This window comes from Scatophagus argus, chromosome 20, assembly GCF_020382885.2.
Source record: "Scatophagus argus isolate fScaArg1 chromosome 20, fScaArg1.pri, whole genome shotgun sequence".
Classification (NCBI taxonomy): Eukaryota; Metazoa; Chordata; class Actinopteri; family Scatophagidae; genus Scatophagus; species Scatophagus argus.
This window is the reverse complement of record NC_058512.1, coordinates 15,792,561-15,812,861: the sequence shown is the minus strand read 5'-3', so window position 1 is coordinate 15,812,861 and position 20,301 is coordinate 15,792,561. Positions and strand designations below refer to the sequence as shown.

Below are 20,301 nucleotides of genomic sequence, written 5' to 3'. Positions count from 1 at the left end.
GGCATTAGCATTGGTATCATCTGTGCTTTTTCTATGCCAGGTTAAAAAAATGTATCAAGCTGTAGAGATTCATTTCTAAAAGTGTTTAATATTGCTCTGTCATCGTGGGCGCTTTTGAGCAGAAATTTAAAATTTTGCTAAAACAAAGGGTCAAAGAGAGGCGTGAATGTTTTCTAAAGCGCCTGCATTCACATAAAGGTTGTCTATAGCAATGTGCAGATTCACATTTCATTCCGCTGAAAAATTATTTATTTATTTATTTTAATATTTGCTTTAAAATGATTCACATGAAATGAACATTTTGCACAGAAACACTTACATTTACTGAACACAGTTTGGAGTCAGCTGTCTATTACTATACACAAAAAACAATTAAACCTTTCTGGAAACAGTTTTATTATATGTTTGTCATTCCTCTGAAGTAAGAATGCCATTTTTCTTCAAGTGACTGACTGTACAAACCGTATGTATGATTCACTGCCATCTCAAGCTGCGTTCAATCCAAGTGAAGCTGAGCACACAATACACTGAGCTCCAGTGTTGACAGACACTGTAAAAACTCCATAAGAAGCAGATTATTGTCTCTTTTTGGTTCCTTTTTGTATTGCAAACAGCTGGAACAAACAGCTTGTAATCTGTCTCAAAATCTGTTTCTCATCCCCAAGGCCTCAGCTGAGTCTGACAGCACGAATAAATGTTTATAAAAAGCAGTGTGTGTTCTCACTGCAGTGGTGCTTGTTAGCCTTGACTGATTGATTGTGTTTGTAAATACAGTTTTTATTATTCCTCTCTTTTCATTTGTAACCAAATGACTCTCCAACATATTATTACAAATTGTGCCATCGTACAAGCTTTATGTGGAGAATGTCCTCAGCTGCCTCAGATGTGCTGTATAGGTGCTGCTGTGTATGAGCAGTGCCAGATATGGCATTGGTTGACCTCAGGTTTTTGGAAAACACCCAAAAAACTGAGACATATGAGATTCTGAATGTCTTTAATCTCTAGCTTGCGCTGGCTGCTGCTCCGAGACAACACTGAAGTGACTGTAAGGTTCGGTTGGCTGACCAGAGTGAAATCGAAATAAAACAAAGAGACAGAAAGTGACATTTGGAGAGTTTTTTTTTTTTAAATGCTAAACACTACATCAGGTCTAAATGCCAGACAGTCATTTACAAACCAGTGACTCTAGAGTGTCTTGCAAAGGGCTGAGCATGTCCTGTGTGAATAATTTATTATCCAGTTATAGTGACAAATAAAGTAAACAGACATGGAGAAACATGGAGAAAGTTCTCCATGTTTGCAAACATGCATGGATGTGCAGAACAGTATGTGCTTGCATTTCGGTGAGATGAAGTCAAGTGAGGCACCCATAAAAATGTGTAGGAAAGGTTCAGTTTGAGGTTGAAATAGTGTTTCTGCTTCATTCAGCAAAGATGAGGGTCCCGGGCACAGCTCAGGCAGTTGACCTCAAGGTTAAGGCTACAATACAGCAGCTCATTATAGGAGACAGGAGGTGCGGTCCAAGGTGGTGTTTAGTATGGACATCATTATATTCCTTCTGCAGCTGCCTCCAGGCTCAGTCCTTTGATAGAATGTGAAATTACATGCAACAGCCTTTTCAATTACATATTAAAGAGTTCCGGTCTTGAACCCGTCAGTGAGCAGAGAATACTTTAATCTTTGTGTAATTATTTCTGTTCGCTGCCCAAACTGGAAAAAGTCACAACTTTTAACAAGAAACCTACAACCTAATTATCTAATTCATTAAATGTTTCATACACCTCCGCCACCTCCATCTGTTACATTACCTGTCTCTGACCTTTGACCTGTGGACCTGTGCATGTGTCAGCCTGCTCCACCCTTGCCACCTTGCTCAGTCCTCCCCGCCACGCCTTTGTGTGCCCTCCCCTCCCCGCAGGTCGGCGACCAGATCTTGGAGGTGAACGGCCGCAATTTTCTGAGCATCCCGCACGACGAAGCCGTCAGGGTCTTGAAGTCGTCACGGCACCTGATGATGACGGTGAAAGATGTGGGCCGTCTGCCGCACGCCAGGACAGTGGTGGGTGAGACCAAGTGGATCCCCAGCTCGCAGATCGCAGAGAGTTCCGCCAACAGCAGCATGGCAGGGTGAGTTTTCATACTCTTACTCTGATTCCTAATGCTAATACAACATTCCCTGTGAAATAGATTCACAAGTACTTACATTTTGAGAAATCAAAACATCAAATGAAAAAATGCTTAAATTTCTTTCGGTTATTATCGTACATTATTAGCACACAGCCAGTTGAACTCAACAGTCAAAAACAGTTAAGCACACAGCACATGAAAGCACCTGACACAAGATGAATAAAATGTGACCGACACACAGACATGGAGTGGCAGTGAAAATGAAAATGAATTCTTTTTCAAAATGTTCTCATCTAGCCGATCAAATGAAAAATTGATTAATCGATTGGAACCTAATCCAAATCAATCCAGATGAGCTTAAACGAATAGTTTGACTTCTTAGGAAAGAATTCTTTTGCTTTCTTGCTAAGAGTTAGATGAGTAGATAGATTTTGCTCTCATGTCTGTCCTCCAAATAGACAAATGCAATTTGGTGCCAAAGTACATAAACCCAAGTAAAATAACATTATGATGTTTTTACTTGTTGGTTTTTGAACAGAGTTAAACCAACAAATTGGTTAATAATGCATTAAGTAGTGAGATTCAGGCCACCTGTTTCCCCTGATCTCACTGCTAAGCTAAGCTTTGTACTATATGTTTGTTACACTTAGGAAAACTGTTACAAAAAGAAATCTGAGACTTGAGAGCAACACAGCAGACATCCTCTCCTTCATCCTCCGCCTTTACCTTCAACCGCCTGTGTTATCAGACGGCAATCTCTCACATTTTCTCTTTGTAAAATCAAAAAGATGCAATATGCAGCTCTGTTGGAAAAATGCCAGAGCTCCTCTGAAAATGCCACACCTGAGCAACTCATGACCTGGCATAAATGTGATCCCTAACAACCAAATTAAAGTCTGATGTAAATGCCAGACTCATTTTCTCATGAACACAGCAAGTCACAACCTGTCACCTCGACAATTCAGAACTTGTAATTCTTCTCTGATTGTCCAAAAACAAACAAGGCTGAAAGTGGTCTTTACATTTACGTCAACAATAAATTTCTGGTCAACTGTCCACTGCGGTAGACACATATGGTTGTTGTCTGTATACGTTTGTTTCACTCTATTATCCCTCTGCAATAACATTAAGACATAGCTGAGATTTGTTCTTTAATTTGGGACTTCTGATACATTTCCATAAATGTCACAAATACATTTCAGTAATTACAACATACTAATTTGAATGTGAATTCCAAATTCTTGAATAGTTTACAACTCGAAATGTGATATTCTAGCTTCAAATAATGTTTTACCACACATTTGTTTTCTGTCTGTGTCATTACCACACTGCACAGTTTTTTTAAGTCTGTGTGAATCATAGCGCTGCACACAGCTTTTCATTTAGTATCTCATCCTTGAAGACTGTCAATTATTTGGCAGCACAAAGAGAGCAGCCAGGGAGAGGACGTTAGCAAAATCAGAATGAAGACAGAATAAACGGCTGCTTGGTCTCAAAAGTCAACAGGGCTAATTGAATTTGAATCCCAAAACAGGTCTCCATGCTTGAGTTTAATGTGCCATCGCGGCTGGGACTGCAGTATTTCCCTGACTCAGGTTTAATTATATATTTTTTTCATTATTTCTGGCCCCGAAGGCAGCGCTTCGAGTTTACTCATGGATTTAAAGCATATTACTTTGTGGGCACTTGAGGATGTAAAGACATCTGCTCGAGTCATTTCACTCAAGCAGGAATATTTAAAAAATGATTTCAAAATATTTCAAAACACTTGCTTTTTATGCTTCCAGAGAGAGAGTGCTGGTATGTTTGTGACATGCGTTTTGGTGTCTGTGCTTTAATTTTAGGGCAAAGGCTGACTAAAAGAGGTGCTTCCTGAAAAATTCCTTTCTGTGCAGTAGTTTCTGCCACATTTCCAAAGAACATTAAAGCCATGACAAAGATTTAAAACTCTGTGGTTCCATGCATTTATCAGCCTGTGATAAATATATTCGAAAAGATGAAAAACTGTCAGTCGAGATATTTCAAATCCCATTTTTCATTCCTAGCTCCAAAGTGTACATGCCTGTGGGAGAGAGGGGGGATGGTATTTCAGTGAGAAAACTGGTGTTACAAGCTGTTCACTATTAAATGTCCACTTTATGGGGATTCAGGGGCATAAGTGGAATATAATAGTCACAAATATTATAATTTTCATGAGTGTATAATCACTGAAAACAAAGAATCTACTTTAGAAAGAACTTTTTATATCAACAGAACAAGCAGGTCTCTTCCACAGAGTTTGCCATTTTGCACCGCCATGTTTCTATGGTAGCCCTGAACAGACAAACCAAACACTGGCTTTAGAGAAGACTTTTTCATGTTTACAGTGAAGGAGGGAAAGACAAGGGGTGAGAGACAAGGGGTGAGAGACAAGGGGTGTTCACTTTGTTACGATTCGACCACACGAATGCATGAACGCAGTTAAAGCTCACTGTGAGTGTCCTCTGTTTGCATACTTACTGTATATGAACATCAGCTTGATTGTCACTATAGGATTCCACACTGTATGTGCACATGAGTGCCTGGAAGTGCAGGCTGAAGGTTTCTTGAGTGTGACAAAAAGTACTGCTTACTGATCATCACTTTGTTATGAAGGCGCTTGTCATATTATTCAGTACGTCATGATGTTTGTATGTACTCCGATGGATGAGTCCATAAATATGATTCAATATAATGTAAATTTATGTGAAAGCACATAAGTTTGTGTGTGTGTGTGTGTGTGTGTGTGTGTGAGGTACCCTAGTGATTAATTTCTTCTCTTCATGTTTTTCTGTGTAGCTTCTCGATGGACAAAGGAGCCTCTGCTGCAGGAAAGGTGAGATTTATTAGAATTTCCTCTGTATAGTCTCTGCCTCCGTATTTAGTGTGCATGCTAGTACAGGACTGTCTGTGTGTTTGTGTGTTGAGCGTTTCTCCTGGGACTTTATTATCTACCGGTCTGTTGGACCGTCTGATAACTGCCTGGAAATGAAGAGTCCTGATGAGTCAGTGGTGTCACTGATCTGTCTGTTGTTGGGCTGTTGTCACTGACTGGGAATGAATGAGCTGTAACTGTCAAGTCTCACTGTTTTACTCACAACACCTGAGAAGCTCACAGATTGGTACAGTATCAAAAAAAGGAGCATTTTTCATTCTTTTAATAATAAGCAGTGCTAAATTCCAATTAATCAAAGCATAGCTGATTCTTTTATATACATTTCTTTTAACATTTTTGAGCCAAACCAACTATGAGGGGGACAAAGAAACTGTTGCAGCACTGAAATGATCAGTTATATATTGATAAATTAGTGGATTTACTGAATAACAGACAGTACTTTTGAAGTTCGATTATTGCTTTAGGTCATTTGTCCAGGAAACAGACGTGCTGGTTCTAGTTTTCAAAATGGACAGGCAGCTTTTATTTGTCTTAAGCACAGCAGCGCAATGATGCATTGGTTAAGCAATGGGCCACACACATAACTTGGGGTTTGTATCCGCAAGAGGTCGTGTTTTGGTCTTTAACAATCAGCCTTAAACATTAAAATTAAAATTAAATTCGGGTACTTGAAGTTCACCAGATTGCGTTGTTACCCTGTACAATGCTGCCCATACAGTGCACTTCTACTGTCTTTCCTGCTGACTTTGACTGCGACTTTGCAAAGTGAGAAAGGGTGCCTGGCAATGGAGAAATAAGAGGAGAGGAGAGAGAGGAAAGTTGGAAGAGATGGCAGCTGACGACGCAGGAAGAAAGGGAGTGAGAAAGAGGGGAGGAAGGTGAGTGGGAGAGCTCACTTTTCATTATGGAAGCTCTGATGGCGAGTCTTCTCCCGACAGAGGAGGGCAGGCGATGTACTGTAGTACTAATGTGAGAGAGAACAGAGTGAGGGAGACGACGCATGTTCGAGGCATTTTGAGAGACATTTCCTCCAGTAGTGGGTTTAATGGATGGATTGTATATGGGGCACAGCTAACCAATCAGGAGCCCTGAGAAGGACTGAAACAACATGCCAGACATTTAATAGATGTTGCAATATTTCCACTACATTCAGGCTGTTGAATAAACAAACTGGCAAATCATATAACCTAAACAGCAACCTGCTGTCATTTTTTGACACCAGTTACTGTTAACATTTAAATTACACTCATACTGTGACAGTATGTCAGTGGTGTCTGTCTAAACATTGCAGGTACAACAGCATTAGAATAATCGGATCCATGAATTTCATGGCTGTGGTAACTGCAGTACTACAGATTCTGTGTGGTGGTCACGGGTGAAAAAGCATTTCTGCTCTTCAGCAGTCGCCACTAGTCAACCTGGAAAATTCATGACCACTTCGTTGCTTTCATCCTCTCTGGAATTTACAGGACACTTGCCTTGCTATCCCCGTCTCTTATCCACTGTGTTGCAGAGAAATAACTACTGAAGAAAAACTGCCTGAGCCGTTAGAGGTGCCCTACTGCAGCTGTTGAGGTGGGGCTGTGGACTTGGCTAGATGATGCTGGAGTCAGAAACGCTGATTGCCAATATTCAGAATCAATATCACAAATACTTTACTCATCCCTGTAGGAAATTAGGTATATTCTCTCCTTAAAGGTTGTTCTTGTGTAAAACAGCAGCAACATTTTCATAACTTCTGGAGAGCATCATGTGTGGGACCTGCACCATTTTTGTGGATATACTTTTTACTTACTTTTTTGAGCATTTCCGCTTTATTCCACAGTTCACTGTGGAATCACGGTGGCTTGACAAAGGTCCCAAATCCAATTGAACATTTGTCGTTGCAGCTATGCTGTTATGTGTGAGTGGTGTTTTTGTTTCACAGCTTTCACATTTTCCCTCTCACATTCTGTCTGTCAGTGTCAAAGACAAATACAATGAGAGCAAGAAATTTGATACAAAAATATATTTTTTTCCCCAGTAGTTGCAGACATACCATGACATTTCTTATTTGTGATAATACAAAGTTATCACTCTTGTTCTTTCATTAATCACACGTGAGAAAAAACTTGCGCATGCTCATGTAGTTTAAGCCCATGCTGATTTCCCAGCTAGGGAATCAGTAACCTTTATAAGACACTGTCAATTCTCTCAGGTTTAAAAGCAAACCCTCACATAAAATTCTCATCATGTGTGAGCCATTAATTGACAGGTCATTTAGAAATCCCTGATTGAGGGTAGAGAACAAGCTCTTCCATTATCATCAGCTTCAAGATTCATGTTTCTCACATTCTCCCCTTCTTTTGTTGTAGCTGTCAAAGAAAACATCGTGACAGCATAAATGGTTACCCAATTAATTTCGTTCCACTTCCCAGTCCTCCTTTTCTTTATTTACAGCAGAGCAGGGAAGTAGGCACAGACAGAGAGGTGTTCAGCCTGCATTGCGAAGACAGTGCATGTGAACAATACATGCTGTTCCCCTGAACTTCACAAATAGCAGCAATTCATCTTCTTTCCTTTTAAAGAGATAGTTATACTCAGGCCGTAAAGTTAATAATTGCCTGAAGCAGGTCTTTAAAATATTGGCCTAAGGATGGCTTTCTCTGCCATATGTGATTTGTACACTTCAAAATGACAGACTGGTTTTGGTTTATCGCTTTATAGATCTTGACCACCAGTCACTGAAACAGTTTGGTGTTAAAGCTTTTCTTAAGATTTTTTCTACATAAAAGTGTACAGCCACATTAGCTGCTAACAAGCTGTTAGATTGTACTGATTGTACCGCACAGCAATGCTTAGAGTTCAGTGCTAACTTCACGTGCTTACAATGACACTGCTAATATGCTGATGCTAAGCAGGTTTACCATGTTCATATTTAGGCTCAGAGTGTTAACAACTATTAATTGCTAATTAGCAACTACCGGTAAGTAATTAGAGCTCAGACTCATGAGGATGTCATTAGTTTTACAGGTCATAAACCAAAATATTGGACACATGGAAAACTACTTACTAGAAATCTTAAGGGATCACCAAATTGATCACAATTTATTTATAAGGAGGACATGAATGTCTGTACCAAATTTTATGACAGTGCAGCCAATAGTTGTTGAAATTCAACACCCAAAACCACAAATTAAACATCAAGAGTAAACAACGAAAGTATCAGAATCAAGAATCAAAAGCAGGTTTTGAAAAGTGTGTTTTGAGGAGTGATTTAAAACCATCGATTCAGCACGTCTGATCTCCTCAGGCAGGGCACTCCAAAGTCTGGGTGCAAATCACCTTTTGTCTTTAGCCGTGACTTTGGAATGAATAACAGAGTTTTGCCTGAGGAGCCCAGGGGATCTAAGTGGAGAGCCGCTCAGAGACAGCAGTAGTCACCAATCTAGACAGGGCCTTATTCTATTTCTCTATTCTATTTTTATACTCAGTATTTCATGTCATAGTGTGTTTTATTGTATTCAAATATACGGACTGCTATGACAACCTAATTTCCTCTCGGGGATGAATAAAGTCATCTATCTATCTATCTATATAAAAGTGATAAAAGGTATTTTCAAATCGATTCTAAATGACAAGATTAAATAGAAGGTCACATGTTTTGGAACAAGTTTAGAGCTGAGGTGCAGCATTTTGTATGATTTGGAGGCAACAGAACAGGTGAACAACTGTCTTCAGATCAATGAATGGCACAAACAATTTGATTAAAAAAAGGATTGACATTTTTTTTTTATGTGAGAGTCAAATATTACACTAAGATTTCTTGCAGAGATCTTCAAATTGGAAGCCAGTGGACCAAAACAGCTGTTATCAATCTTGGCCCTGACACATGGTAGGAGCAAAGAGGATGACTTAAGATTTGGTTTCATTAAACTGAAGAATCCAGAATCCAAATTTCATTGTCAGCTAAACAGTTATGAGGGTGTTGTATGCTGGTTATTTTATTAAATTTGATCAGCAGCTCAAGTCAGCCTTATTATTACCTTTGGGTACAATGAACATCTGCACAAAAAATTCGGTCAGTCTAGATGTTTCACATTCAAAACTGGCCAAATGTGGTCATCCACCTAATAAGGATATTTCAATACTGAATCTATGTGGTAGTCCGACTAACACACTCACTGAGATTGGCATCCAAGGAGCCATGCTGTTAATTAGAAACAAAACATGCAGTAACTACAAAAGACATGAAGTTAATTATATCTGCAAAATAAGAAGAAATTTGTTAACAAGCACCAGGGGGACAGAATAACCTGATTTGTACAGCCGTGGTTTGTCAGCACATGTAGCCCCATGTGTAGCAGTGTCAATATCCTGAAAGCAGCAGCTTTACCTTGTCCTCTGTCCTCTGCAATCCCTCCAGTGTGGTCAATGGAGCAACTTTAAACTGGCTGTTATTACAAGGTGTCAACACTATGATATTGTTGGTCTCATATCATGCTGTTTGAACCATGCTGCGTATCCAATTCAAAGCCTCGTCCTATAGGCTGACCTTCCTGAAATACATGTTGTTTGATCTCCTGAGTGAAACAAATCATTGTGTGTGCGTGCTTGCCTCAATGCATACACACGTGTGTGTTTGCATGCATTTCCATGTTTCAGCATGTGAGTGGCCGGGGCCTTTTCTTTCGTCTTTGTAGTAGTGCGGTCCAACAATGAACACCCTATTACCTGCCAAACGCAAAACATATTGGTTCTTTCACATAAGGGACTTAGTATTTTCTGTTTGTCTGTACCCAAGACTGTGCTGGATGAAGAAGTCAGAATGTAACCAAGCAACAATCATAATCTGATCTCACTTGTGCTGTCATCAGATTCTGCCAATCAAAGCTGGTCATTCCACAACTGCGCTGTCCAGATGAGGTGCTAAGTTTTTGGTGATTAAAATATTTTAATCTTCAATTAAGGGTGTCTCTTATTCGAAGATCCTAAAAGACTATTATAATTAAATACATCATGTCCAAAGATATTAAGATGCATACTATTGGTCTGGGGCTATTTTTCATGATTTACCCCACTTTATACAGCATACAATGATATTTTCGACAAGACTGCACTTCCAACGTTGCGACAACAGTTTTTAACCCGTTACTGTCCCTCGTGCACAAAGTCGGATGTAAAAAAAAAATGCCTTCAGTTTGGTATAGAACATGCTCATTTATGCAAATAATGACCTACCATAATTAGTCTATGGTACAGCAGCTTCCTATTGTCAGAAGACCAAGTGGCTTCTGAGGGAATTTAAGTATAGGAATTGAAGAAATAAATCTGTTCTTGTAGTAGGAGCAAATCTTTGCAGGCTCAGAATAACTCAAGACAACTAAAGTACATGTAGGTGGACTGGCTGCTGCTCTGTGCTTGTGTTCAATGTGTATGTATAAGATAGTGAGTGTGTGTGAAAGGGAGAGAGAGGGAGAGAGAGAGAGAGAGAGGTACACAGAAACAGAGGGAGAGAGAGGGCATTAGTGAAAGATATGTAGCAGCAGGGCTTTAAGGTTAGGCAGCAGGAAAGGAGGTGATAATTCACAGCCCTGCTGCAGCTCCATGTGAGCCAGAGAGGCCCTATTAGAGTCAACCCCCCACCGCTAACCTCGCGCTGTGTCAACGCATCCTCAGCATAAATATTAATTTCTCTGAGAACAATCTGACGGCAACTGTGCCATCCAAACAAGCAAAGAGGTTTGCGTTCTTCTAATGTTCTGCATCTTCTTGTCATCTTTCCCAGGGCTGGTGCCTGTAGATTCAGGCGGCCACATCCATCTCCGCCCCCACCTCCACCCCATCCCCTTACTCTTCTCTCTGTCCATCCTGTAATTGCAGCCCAAAGGCCAAGCCAGCCCGATAAGCTAATTAATTAAAGATAGGTCACAAAGCAATTCTCAATCATTAATTCTGCTCTGACCCCATTTCGGCCCTGATCTAGCGCAAATGAATGTTGTTTGAGAGACAACAAAATGTATTATGGCAAATAACATGAGTAAGTATCGCTTTCATTAGTCAAACCTAATTTGCTCATCAGAGTCTGTGATCACTTGAATTTAAAGGTAAAGCAGGATCTCCAGAGGTGGACATAGTGCAACAATCATAAACAACATAAAACAATAAAAAACAATATGCTATGAAAAGTTTGAAAAGATTTTTATGAAATGTAATGCGTTCAACAATAAACTCCTCAAATTCCAAAAACTAGAAATGCAAAAGTTCACACTGTTAGACACTGCTGGGTTTATGGCATTTTTCAGAGGTTTTACAGAACAGCATGGGCAGCTCTAAAAAACATGAGGGATTCATTCATTTATTTATTAATTGACTCACAAAAAATATTCTATACAGCAAGGCTGCAAGGTATTTCGTTCAAGTTTGAATAACAACAGGTACACAACATGTGGTGAGCAAATGTATGAGTCAGGATAAAATAAAGCTGCTTAATCAGATGTAGTACTGTGCTACACATTTATATTTCACTGCCAGGTCTTCAGTCTTCAGTCACCAGGAGGCCCACCTATGGTAACAATCTGCTCTATTTCACACACAGTTGAGTTTCTCTTTAGATTGTCCATTTACTCTTATAAATGATTGATAATATGATTTATGAGCACACATAGAGATTCACAATTGTAATTTCATTTACCAGTAATGGATACATATTTCAGATCATTGGTCAGCATACAAGGCTTGATCACTGACTGAACATTTTAGTTTTTGAGATTTAGAAAGTTTAGATTCAGCCTGTTAAATTGGTGGCCCATAAGCCACATTCAGGACAGAAGTAGCTGGCTGTTGCCCCTCACAGGTAGGTAAGTGTTCTAATGCTGTAGTGTCAACCACAATAAAACTAACAAGGAAAACCAAATGGCAAGCACTTGTTTATTTTACTGCAGTCTCTGAACACCTAACCAGTGTGTTTAATTTGCAATGAGTGCTTAGCAGTAATTAAAGAATATTTAGAGGCACCACACTGAAAAGCACCAACGTCCATGTAAAGAGCAATACTTTTTAGGTTTTGGGCAGTTAATTTTTGCTTTGAGTTGAGCAAGTTGAGGAACGACACGTATATATTTTTTTTTAATTTGCAATACTGTGATCTGGTGTGCTATATATCTCCCTCTCTCCAGCTGAGAAAACAAGCCAGCCTTACTGTTGGCAACAGTAACCATCACATGCCATGCATATGCTTCGGCTAATTGATGAGGTTTTAAGAAAAATATCTGGTAGCCTGTTTGATGTATTTATACTCAATACATAGATTACAGATAAGATTTAAGATATGATAAGAGGAGATTTAGACTCTACCAGCCATAACATGTTACTTTTGCAGCAGTGCTTGTAAATGCGATGTCAACACCAACAGATCCAGGCAACCAGTCGCCCCTCTTCTTCACTGATTCACATCGATACATCCAAGACAAGAGCAGCAACAGTTTAGAGCCTGCAGCTGAAATATGTCTGCATACAGCTCATCATGGACTGAACCAAAGAGCAGGGAGGACATAAGCTGTTGGAGACACCTCATTAGCAATACAAACATTTTATATCTGCTTTTTACGGTGAGTCTGATGAGGATTTACAGAGCCTTTAAAAGAGATGTTTGTCTACATGTGCACCATCTTGGTAGCGTCCCTAAGCAGCAGGCAGCTTTGTGACTATAAAAACACAAGCTTCTTTTTTTTTGTTTTGTTTTGTTTTGGGTTTTTTTTTCAGTGGAAGCTGCCTGAATCCTCCGACGCACAACCCAGATTCCAAAAACAGTTGGGACAAAACTTAAATAAAAACAAAATCACCTGTGAAAGAACAAACTAACACCAGTTTTAGGGTTTTTGAGCCCATGAAGTGATATCTACACCTGTTTTCCTGAGCTGGGACTTTCTGGATGAGACAGTCTACAATCTGCAAAAAAATACATTTAAAAAAAAGGACAGTTTTTGAGTATTTGTAAATAAATCATTGGACTAATTCAACTTGAATTTCATTAACGTACCAAAATAAAATGACAAAAAAATATTTATTATTCACCATTAATAGCCAAGATGCACAGCGTTGGACAAACTGCCCTATAACCATGAGGTCATGCCTTCCCTGGCTGCACACTGTAAATCAGCCTGTCCTCTAAGAGTATCAGGTAATTACCTTAAACATTAAATTGTGATCCGCATACATGTATTGATTCTGTTACAGTAATTCCTGATGCAGGAAGTAATTAAGCAGATGTGGCAGAGAAAAATAACACACAGAGATTTAAAGCGCAGAAGGTTGAGAGAAACTCCTGACTGGCTGAAGTGATAAGCAGCCACTATCTATCCCCTTTATGAAGCTGATTAGGAGTCCTGACCCGATTTTACTTCTCTTCATCTTCTTCGTTATCGAACTGCGGACAAGATCTGACTCCATGACATGAATGCACTTCTCATATGTAACTGTTATCAAAGATGGACACTTATTTCTCCGTCTGCGGGAGTAGCATTACAGCTTGTAATGTGATTAAATCGGAATGCAGTGAGCCTGGGGGGGAGGACATATGTCTCTGTCAGCTTCACTGTGGAGAGTGCCAATGATGTAGTAAATATGTCTGTTGTCATAACTTCCTGGCTTAGCAAAGACCCTCATAAAATTTACATTCAAACCTTAAGGTTCTGTCAGCTGAAGATCGGTGATGGAATTGAGAAGCTAATTTATTGGGTGTTCCAAGACAGTAATATTGCAGCATGGCAGAGGTACAGTCGTTCTCTGTAAGCCTCAGGTTTTAATACCAGGATCTGCCCCGACGGGTCAGACGCAATCTGTGCCACCATCAAGTGCAATCGATTTTTATAGCGTTGGCATGGCAATCTTTCCCCTCCTTGTTTTTTTTTTTTTTTTTTTTTTTTTTTTATCTGTGATTTTCCTCATCCTGCTTATATTTCAACAGAAAGGGACTTAAAATGATTGTTCACTTCAAAATCAAAATTGCACATTTTTCACCTTACCTGTCATACCTTTAGATAGTTTTGGTGCAGGTTGCACAGTTTTGGAAATGTGAGCTATAGACATGTATGCCTTCTCTGAAAGGAATCCAAATGGCACTTCACTTATGGTGCTCAAAGTGCCAAAAACATATACCTGTTACTCAAGATAATCCACAGATCTTGCTGTGAGCATTTTCAACATTTTTCTTTGTGTATAGACTAATTGTTACAGCTCTGTTCGTCAGGTCAACATTATTGTGTAACAAAAATCTACAATTTAAAAAAAAAATGATGTGAAAAAAAACCCAAACCAATTCAGATAAAAGTAATTTCTAGCCACACAGAGAAAACAGTTTCTGAACTACTGCTTGGGCTGATTTCACATTTCGCTTTCACCCGTTTGTTCCTCTGCATGGCTACAGACCTTTTTCCAAAAGCACACAACAGATCATTTTTGCCCAGCAGAGTCACTCTTCTGCTTCATTTCTTTTCCAGAAATCAGCTTGAATTTAGTAGGATTAGTCGTTCCACTTGTTTTTTGGGGTTGTTTGCATAAAGAGCTTTCTGGTGACCATGTGGGCCTCTTCAGCACAGCCTCTCAGCCAGCCATTTTCTCGGTTTTCTGGAAGCCTTTGTATAAAAGTCATTGGATGAGATATTCTGAGCTATGTTCACATATAAGTAAGGTACAGTGGAAGTGAGTGTAGTCTGCAGTGCAGTGCAACCTTGACAGAAGCAGAGTGCAGGGAAAATGTTTTGAGTTGTGATCATCAAAACACAGAGAGCAATGGTCTCATATTCACTCGAAAATGGATATTTGTACTTTCTCTCAACTCTTTAAATGGGCTCACACTATAGCAGAGACAAGTGGTGTGACATTCCCAACTCGGCCAGCTGTTGATCCGACTTTATCTGATTTTCCCCATATTGATTGGATGTCAACGGCGGTTGTCATCAGTCGCTGAGACAAAGGTGCCATAAGTGTGTCAGCTTATCGTGGGACTTAGCAATCCCGGCCAGAGAATGGCCTCAGAGATGCAGCGAGTCCAGCAAATGGACCACCTTTAGCGGATGTCCATTGAATGTAAAGCCTTTCTTCCACAGTAAAAGCACCCTCTGTCCGTCCTCGTGTATCGCCTTCTCGAGCAGACCTCATTAGCAGGAGACTGCAGGTGTTCCACTCCAGTTGAGTGACGACCGTTTTCATTAGCTCCTTCAAGTGCCAATCTGCCCTCTAATACGACTGCCAGTGACAGACTGACTGCTCACATGCCTCGTGCGGTCCCTTCGGTTCACTCCATGGCGCCCTTGAGCTAAGTAACCGGGACACTGATGCTTTAAAGAAATTTTCGAGGTAAGCATTGGGGTGATTAAGATTCATGCAGGGTAGCGCCAGAGTTCACCTTGCACATTAAACAGTTGTTGGCTCTGCTCAGACACTGGGACGACTATTGCAGATGATACAGATGGACGAGTGTGGGCAAGAGTTGAGGATGAGGTGGAGGCAGAGTGTAAAGGAGTAGGAGGGGAAGACGGCGCCGGGGCCTGTTTCTTCCTCCTGTTTCCGGCTGGTACAAACATAGGCAGACACAGACCCTGAAGCTGTGACTTTGAAGTGGTATCTTTGATTAAGGAGTTAATTAAAGAACAGCTGCTAGCTAGCGAGCAGATAACTGAGAAAAGAAAAGGAGCGGGCAGAGAGACACAAAAAACGGAACAGATATGGATTGGAGAAGTGATATTGGCAGCTCATCACTTTTTTCTGAAGTGCCAATGTGTCATTCTTCTGATTGGCAGAGAAGCCAACTGACACTGGTAGATGTGAAAGCTGTAAAATAAAAAAATAAAAAATAAATGAAAAAACAAACCTGCCACCCACATGTGCGAACGACAGAGTTTCTGTCCTGCAAGCTGTGGTGTGAGCCCACATCGCGTTAATGATAATGGATGATTGTCAGACAGCAGGAGGAAGGATGTAGGACGATAATTCATCCTATTGGGATGAGACGACTGATAGTTAGCTCAGTGTATGTGGGTGTAATTTATGCCCTTGTTCTCTTTGTGTCCGCCCTGATCGGCTTCCTGCCTTCGTTGCCTCTCTTACCCTCCTCCCGCCCCTCCGTCACCTCTGGGTCTTTGTGGTTTTCTCCACCCCTTTCCTCCCTATTAATCACTTCTTCCTCGTATACTTCCTATATCCTCCTCCTCCTTCCTCAACCGTTGTTGTCCTTACAGTTTTCACCTCCTGCCAGGTTAAACATTTGCCTGTCCTCTTCCTCCACATCCTCCTGTCTCCATCTTCTCCCCCAAACTCTCCTGCACCATCCTGATTTCTGCTTCCCTGCTTTCGGTCCTCACATCTTTTCTTCCCTTCTTCCTATTCTTCCTCAAAACATTCACAAGCACAATTCACCCTCCTACTCCACAATCCCTCTTCCTCCTCACTCCTTCTTTTGTGTTGTTGTCCTCCTTTCTTTTGTCTTATTTCACTCTTTATTTCCACCCTCATCCTCTTCTTCTCCATCATCCTCCCCAACTCCAACAGCTCTTCTGCCAGACCTATTTTTCAACTCTTCGATTTTCTTCTTCGTCATTCTTTTCCTCTAACTCCATCAAGCCAAGAAATTAAACAGAAAATCAGATATCATAAAACACAATAAATACATTACAAAAATGTAAAATGGATTTTTCTTCTCCTTTTCTTCCACTTACACCAGCCTGGGTTTTATAAAGGCGTGGCGGGCTCTCAGGTGACCCTGTCCAGCCTGGTGAACCAGTCGCGGGCCATGCTGGAGGAGCAGGCGCGCCACTTGCTGACGGAGGCGGAGCGCCAGACCATGGGCTACTATGTGGAGGAGTACCAGGACGGACACATCGGGGTGGAGCAGCTCGTCGTGGCGCTGTTCGAGCTGCTCAACACGCATGCGAAGGTGAGGGCCGAGGAGGCTTGTTTGAGAAAGGAAAGACAAAGATCAAATGAGAATCAGATTTCAGTGTGCAGACTCTCTGCTCCTGTTCAGTCTGTGTGCATGTGTGCGTGTGATTGCTGTGAGCGTTGAAATGAAGTTTTCTGAGCCCTTCTGAGATTTATGCCCAGGCTTTTCATCAATGCACACAGCTCTGTTTTGTTTTTCCTTCCTCCCGAGCCTTTAAAAGTCTTCTTGATTTTCTCACAATCCGCAGTCGTTCAACTTGTAAAAAAAACCAAAACCATAATAAATCCAAGGTGTTTTATTTACAATTGCTCAAACACCCTGCCACATCATACACCCACAGAAAGCAATCCTAAGCTGCCTTGTACTGTATTTACAGCTACTTCCTTACTGAGTTGAATATAATTGAATGGTTTAAAAAAAAAAAAAAGCCTTCATTCCAAGAATAAAAATTCTTTTAATCAACACAAAATTCAGAAGGGTAAGTGGTTCTTTTTTCTTTTTGAGGGAATCTCCTCATCTTTCTCCACTCATCTCACAAGACATTTCTCAGATCAATCTTGATCACAGTTGATCTTAATCTAGGTTTGGAGAGGATTAAATTAACATTGAAACAAAGACTTAAAAACCTGAAATAAGGTTTATTTCAGTTGGTGGAACCCTCCCATGTCTGTTTCATCATACCTTTACCCCGGACTTTTGCCCCCCCCAGTTCTCTCTGCTGTCCGAGGTGCGAGGCCTGGTCACCCCCCAGGACCTGGAGCATTTTGACAGGCTGGTGCTGCGTCGTGAAATTCAGGCTCTAAAGGCGCGACAGGGGACAGCCGGGGCCACGTCACTCCAACCAGACTCCCTCTCCATGGTGTCGTACCCGGACACCCTGACCTCATCCTCGGCCAGCTTCATGACCAGCACCACGCTCAGCTCTGCTCGGGTAAGCTGTTTGTTTCACCTTTTTATTTGAGAATTATTGGGTGAGTGAAAACATGAAATGTTTCATCTGAATGTTTTGGGATGAGAATGTATGTGCTCTCCTGCTGCTATTTGATTTCATTCAGGTCCAAATAAGTTTGATGCCTGCACCTGAGTTTCACTGGTTTCATTTTCCTGGTCTGCCTGTCTGTCTGTTCGGATTGCGATTGGTTAGCTCTCCGTTTGGCCGTCTGCTCACTCTACCTTTCTGTTGGCTGTGTGTGTGTGTGTATCTCTGTAAGAGTGTGTAAGAGACAGAGAGAGCATTGTGATATATGTCCGTGAGTTGTAACAGTTTCAGCTGTAGAAAACATGTGGACTTTGTCGGGCAGAACAATGAAAGAGTTCAGTGCCTTCCAGCTGATATTTGATAGGTTGTGTTTTTCTTCCACCACAATAACCCCCCCACCACCCTCCACCCCTCTTTGTAGGAAAGACTGCTCTGGCTGATAGATATGATGGAGGTAGGAACCATTGCTGAAAGTGATGAATGCATTCCAGCAACAAACCCACACATGCGGGATACACACTAAACAAGGGGATGTTAAGTTCCCTGTGGGAACCAGACACACACACACACACAAACATTCCGCCTCTTGGTTTGTGGTTTTGCTGTGAATTTGTTTGCAGTGTTTTTCTTCTTGTTTTCTTTTTTCTTTCTCCATTTTGATCTAAACAAGAAGTGTAGTGCTTTTAAAGAAAGCGATGTGTGAAATATATTTTCAGAAAATGAATGTGTATCCCTTGTTTGTAATAAATAGCAGCCAGTGTTGCATATATGACACCTAAAAAAAAAATAATTCAAGCAGGATTTCATTTGCATTCACTCTCACCATGCTCTCCCCAATTTTATTATTGAAAAAGTTAGCAAAAGGAGCTTATTTTCCATCAGCTACTGGGATCAGTGTGTCCTTTTACAGATGGAAACCTTTTAGTGTGTGGGGACATACAATGCAAGTGAAATTATATTCAAGTGCTCGTTCTCAAAAATGCTTCTTTGGGGGGAAAAAAAATAATCACAGCATTTTTCAGTGAAAAAGTAAAATCATAAATATGAATTATATTTCTGTTAAAATATTGCACATGTTTTAAAAACCAGAACCCAGTTCTGTTTATTGAAATACCTTCATGAGCATGTGATCAGATGACTAATTCCTGGCTAATTCCTTGAGCGTAAGTAAATCTGAAACATCTGGGAATTTCGCTACCTTTTAGTATATTTGAACTTATTAAAAAACAGAAGCATATCTGTGTTTTTTATGTCTACTTTTTAAAAAAAATCATTTGCCCACTGCTTTTTTTATGCACAAGAACAGAGTGATAGACTCATCTGATCATTTAACACACACTCGATGGGACTACCTCACTGTAGCCATGAAGTTCAGTGTTTCTCTTTAGCAAAGCTCATTAACTTGGCTTCAGCACTTCAGAGAAACATCCTAAAATGAAGCATAACCCCACCCCACCACCAACCCCAGTTCAGTTTACACACAGAGACACATGCACACACTGTGTCTAAGCTGACAGCATAGATAAGCTGTTGACTGTCTACAGATTTTCCTACCAAACGGTCCTCATTCAGGTTCCTCTGATGGGTTTTCTCTGCCTTTCTGCATTCTCCTCAGGGAATTAACATTTACACGTGTGAGAGTGTGTGTATGTGCGTGCATGCGTGTGTCCATGTGTCTATTTGTGCTGTTTTGGACCCATGGGAGGCTGCTACCACTGCTGTGTTAAGCAGATTAGAGAGCTGGGTGGGTTTGGGAGGATAACACAATACTGGATTTCAGAACCACTCTCAAAACCAGGTAGTCAACAGCATACAAGTGCACATGCACACACACACACACACACACACACACACACATATCGTAAGTAAACACACTCACAGACACACACTTAAATACTCACTCGCTGGCCAAACACAATGTTGTAGCTGGATGATTCTACAAAACCTCAGATTACATTCAGTGACAATGGTTTTCTTTATCAGAGTATTCCTACTAATATGTGTGGATGTCAAATGTGGTATGGGTAAGATATGTTTAAGGTTATGCAACCTAAAAGGTTTTTTTAAAAAAAAAAATAATAATAATGATAAAATACTAAATACAGCAGTTTTAATCGCTGGATTGATTTGTTTTGGCAAGGAGGAGGCAGCTGTGGGTAATCTGGCTGTTGGTAAAAACCTTGTGAAGCATAAACACAGAATGACTCCAAACCAAAAAACAAGATGAGCACCCAGAAACAAGCTGAGTTGCTGTTAAAGTGAAACTACTCAGGTTCAAATGTTAAGGCTTACCCACAGCAAACAGTGTGCTGTTTTGTTCAAGTGGAGTTTTCAAGCTGACTGCTATCGAGTGGAGAGAAC

The 20,301-nt window shown here is 40.6% G+C and overlaps 1 protein-coding gene across 1 annotated transcript in view; it reads left to right on the top strand.

The window, feature by feature from the left end:
• whrna (whirlin a) overlaps positions 1-20,301 on the top strand; it is a 111,481-nt gene that overhangs the window by 77,814 nt on the left and 13,366 nt on the right. The window contains exons 4-7 of the mRNA XM_046374759.1: positions 1,919-2,127; positions 4,945-4,981; positions 16,743-16,955; positions 17,671-17,892. Coding sequence (XP_046230715.1) covers positions 1,919-2,127; positions 4,945-4,981; positions 16,743-16,955; positions 17,671-17,892 — 681 coding nt within the window. The remainder of the gene's footprint in view (positions 1-1,918; positions 2,128-4,944; positions 4,982-16,742; positions 16,956-17,670; positions 17,893-20,301) is intronic.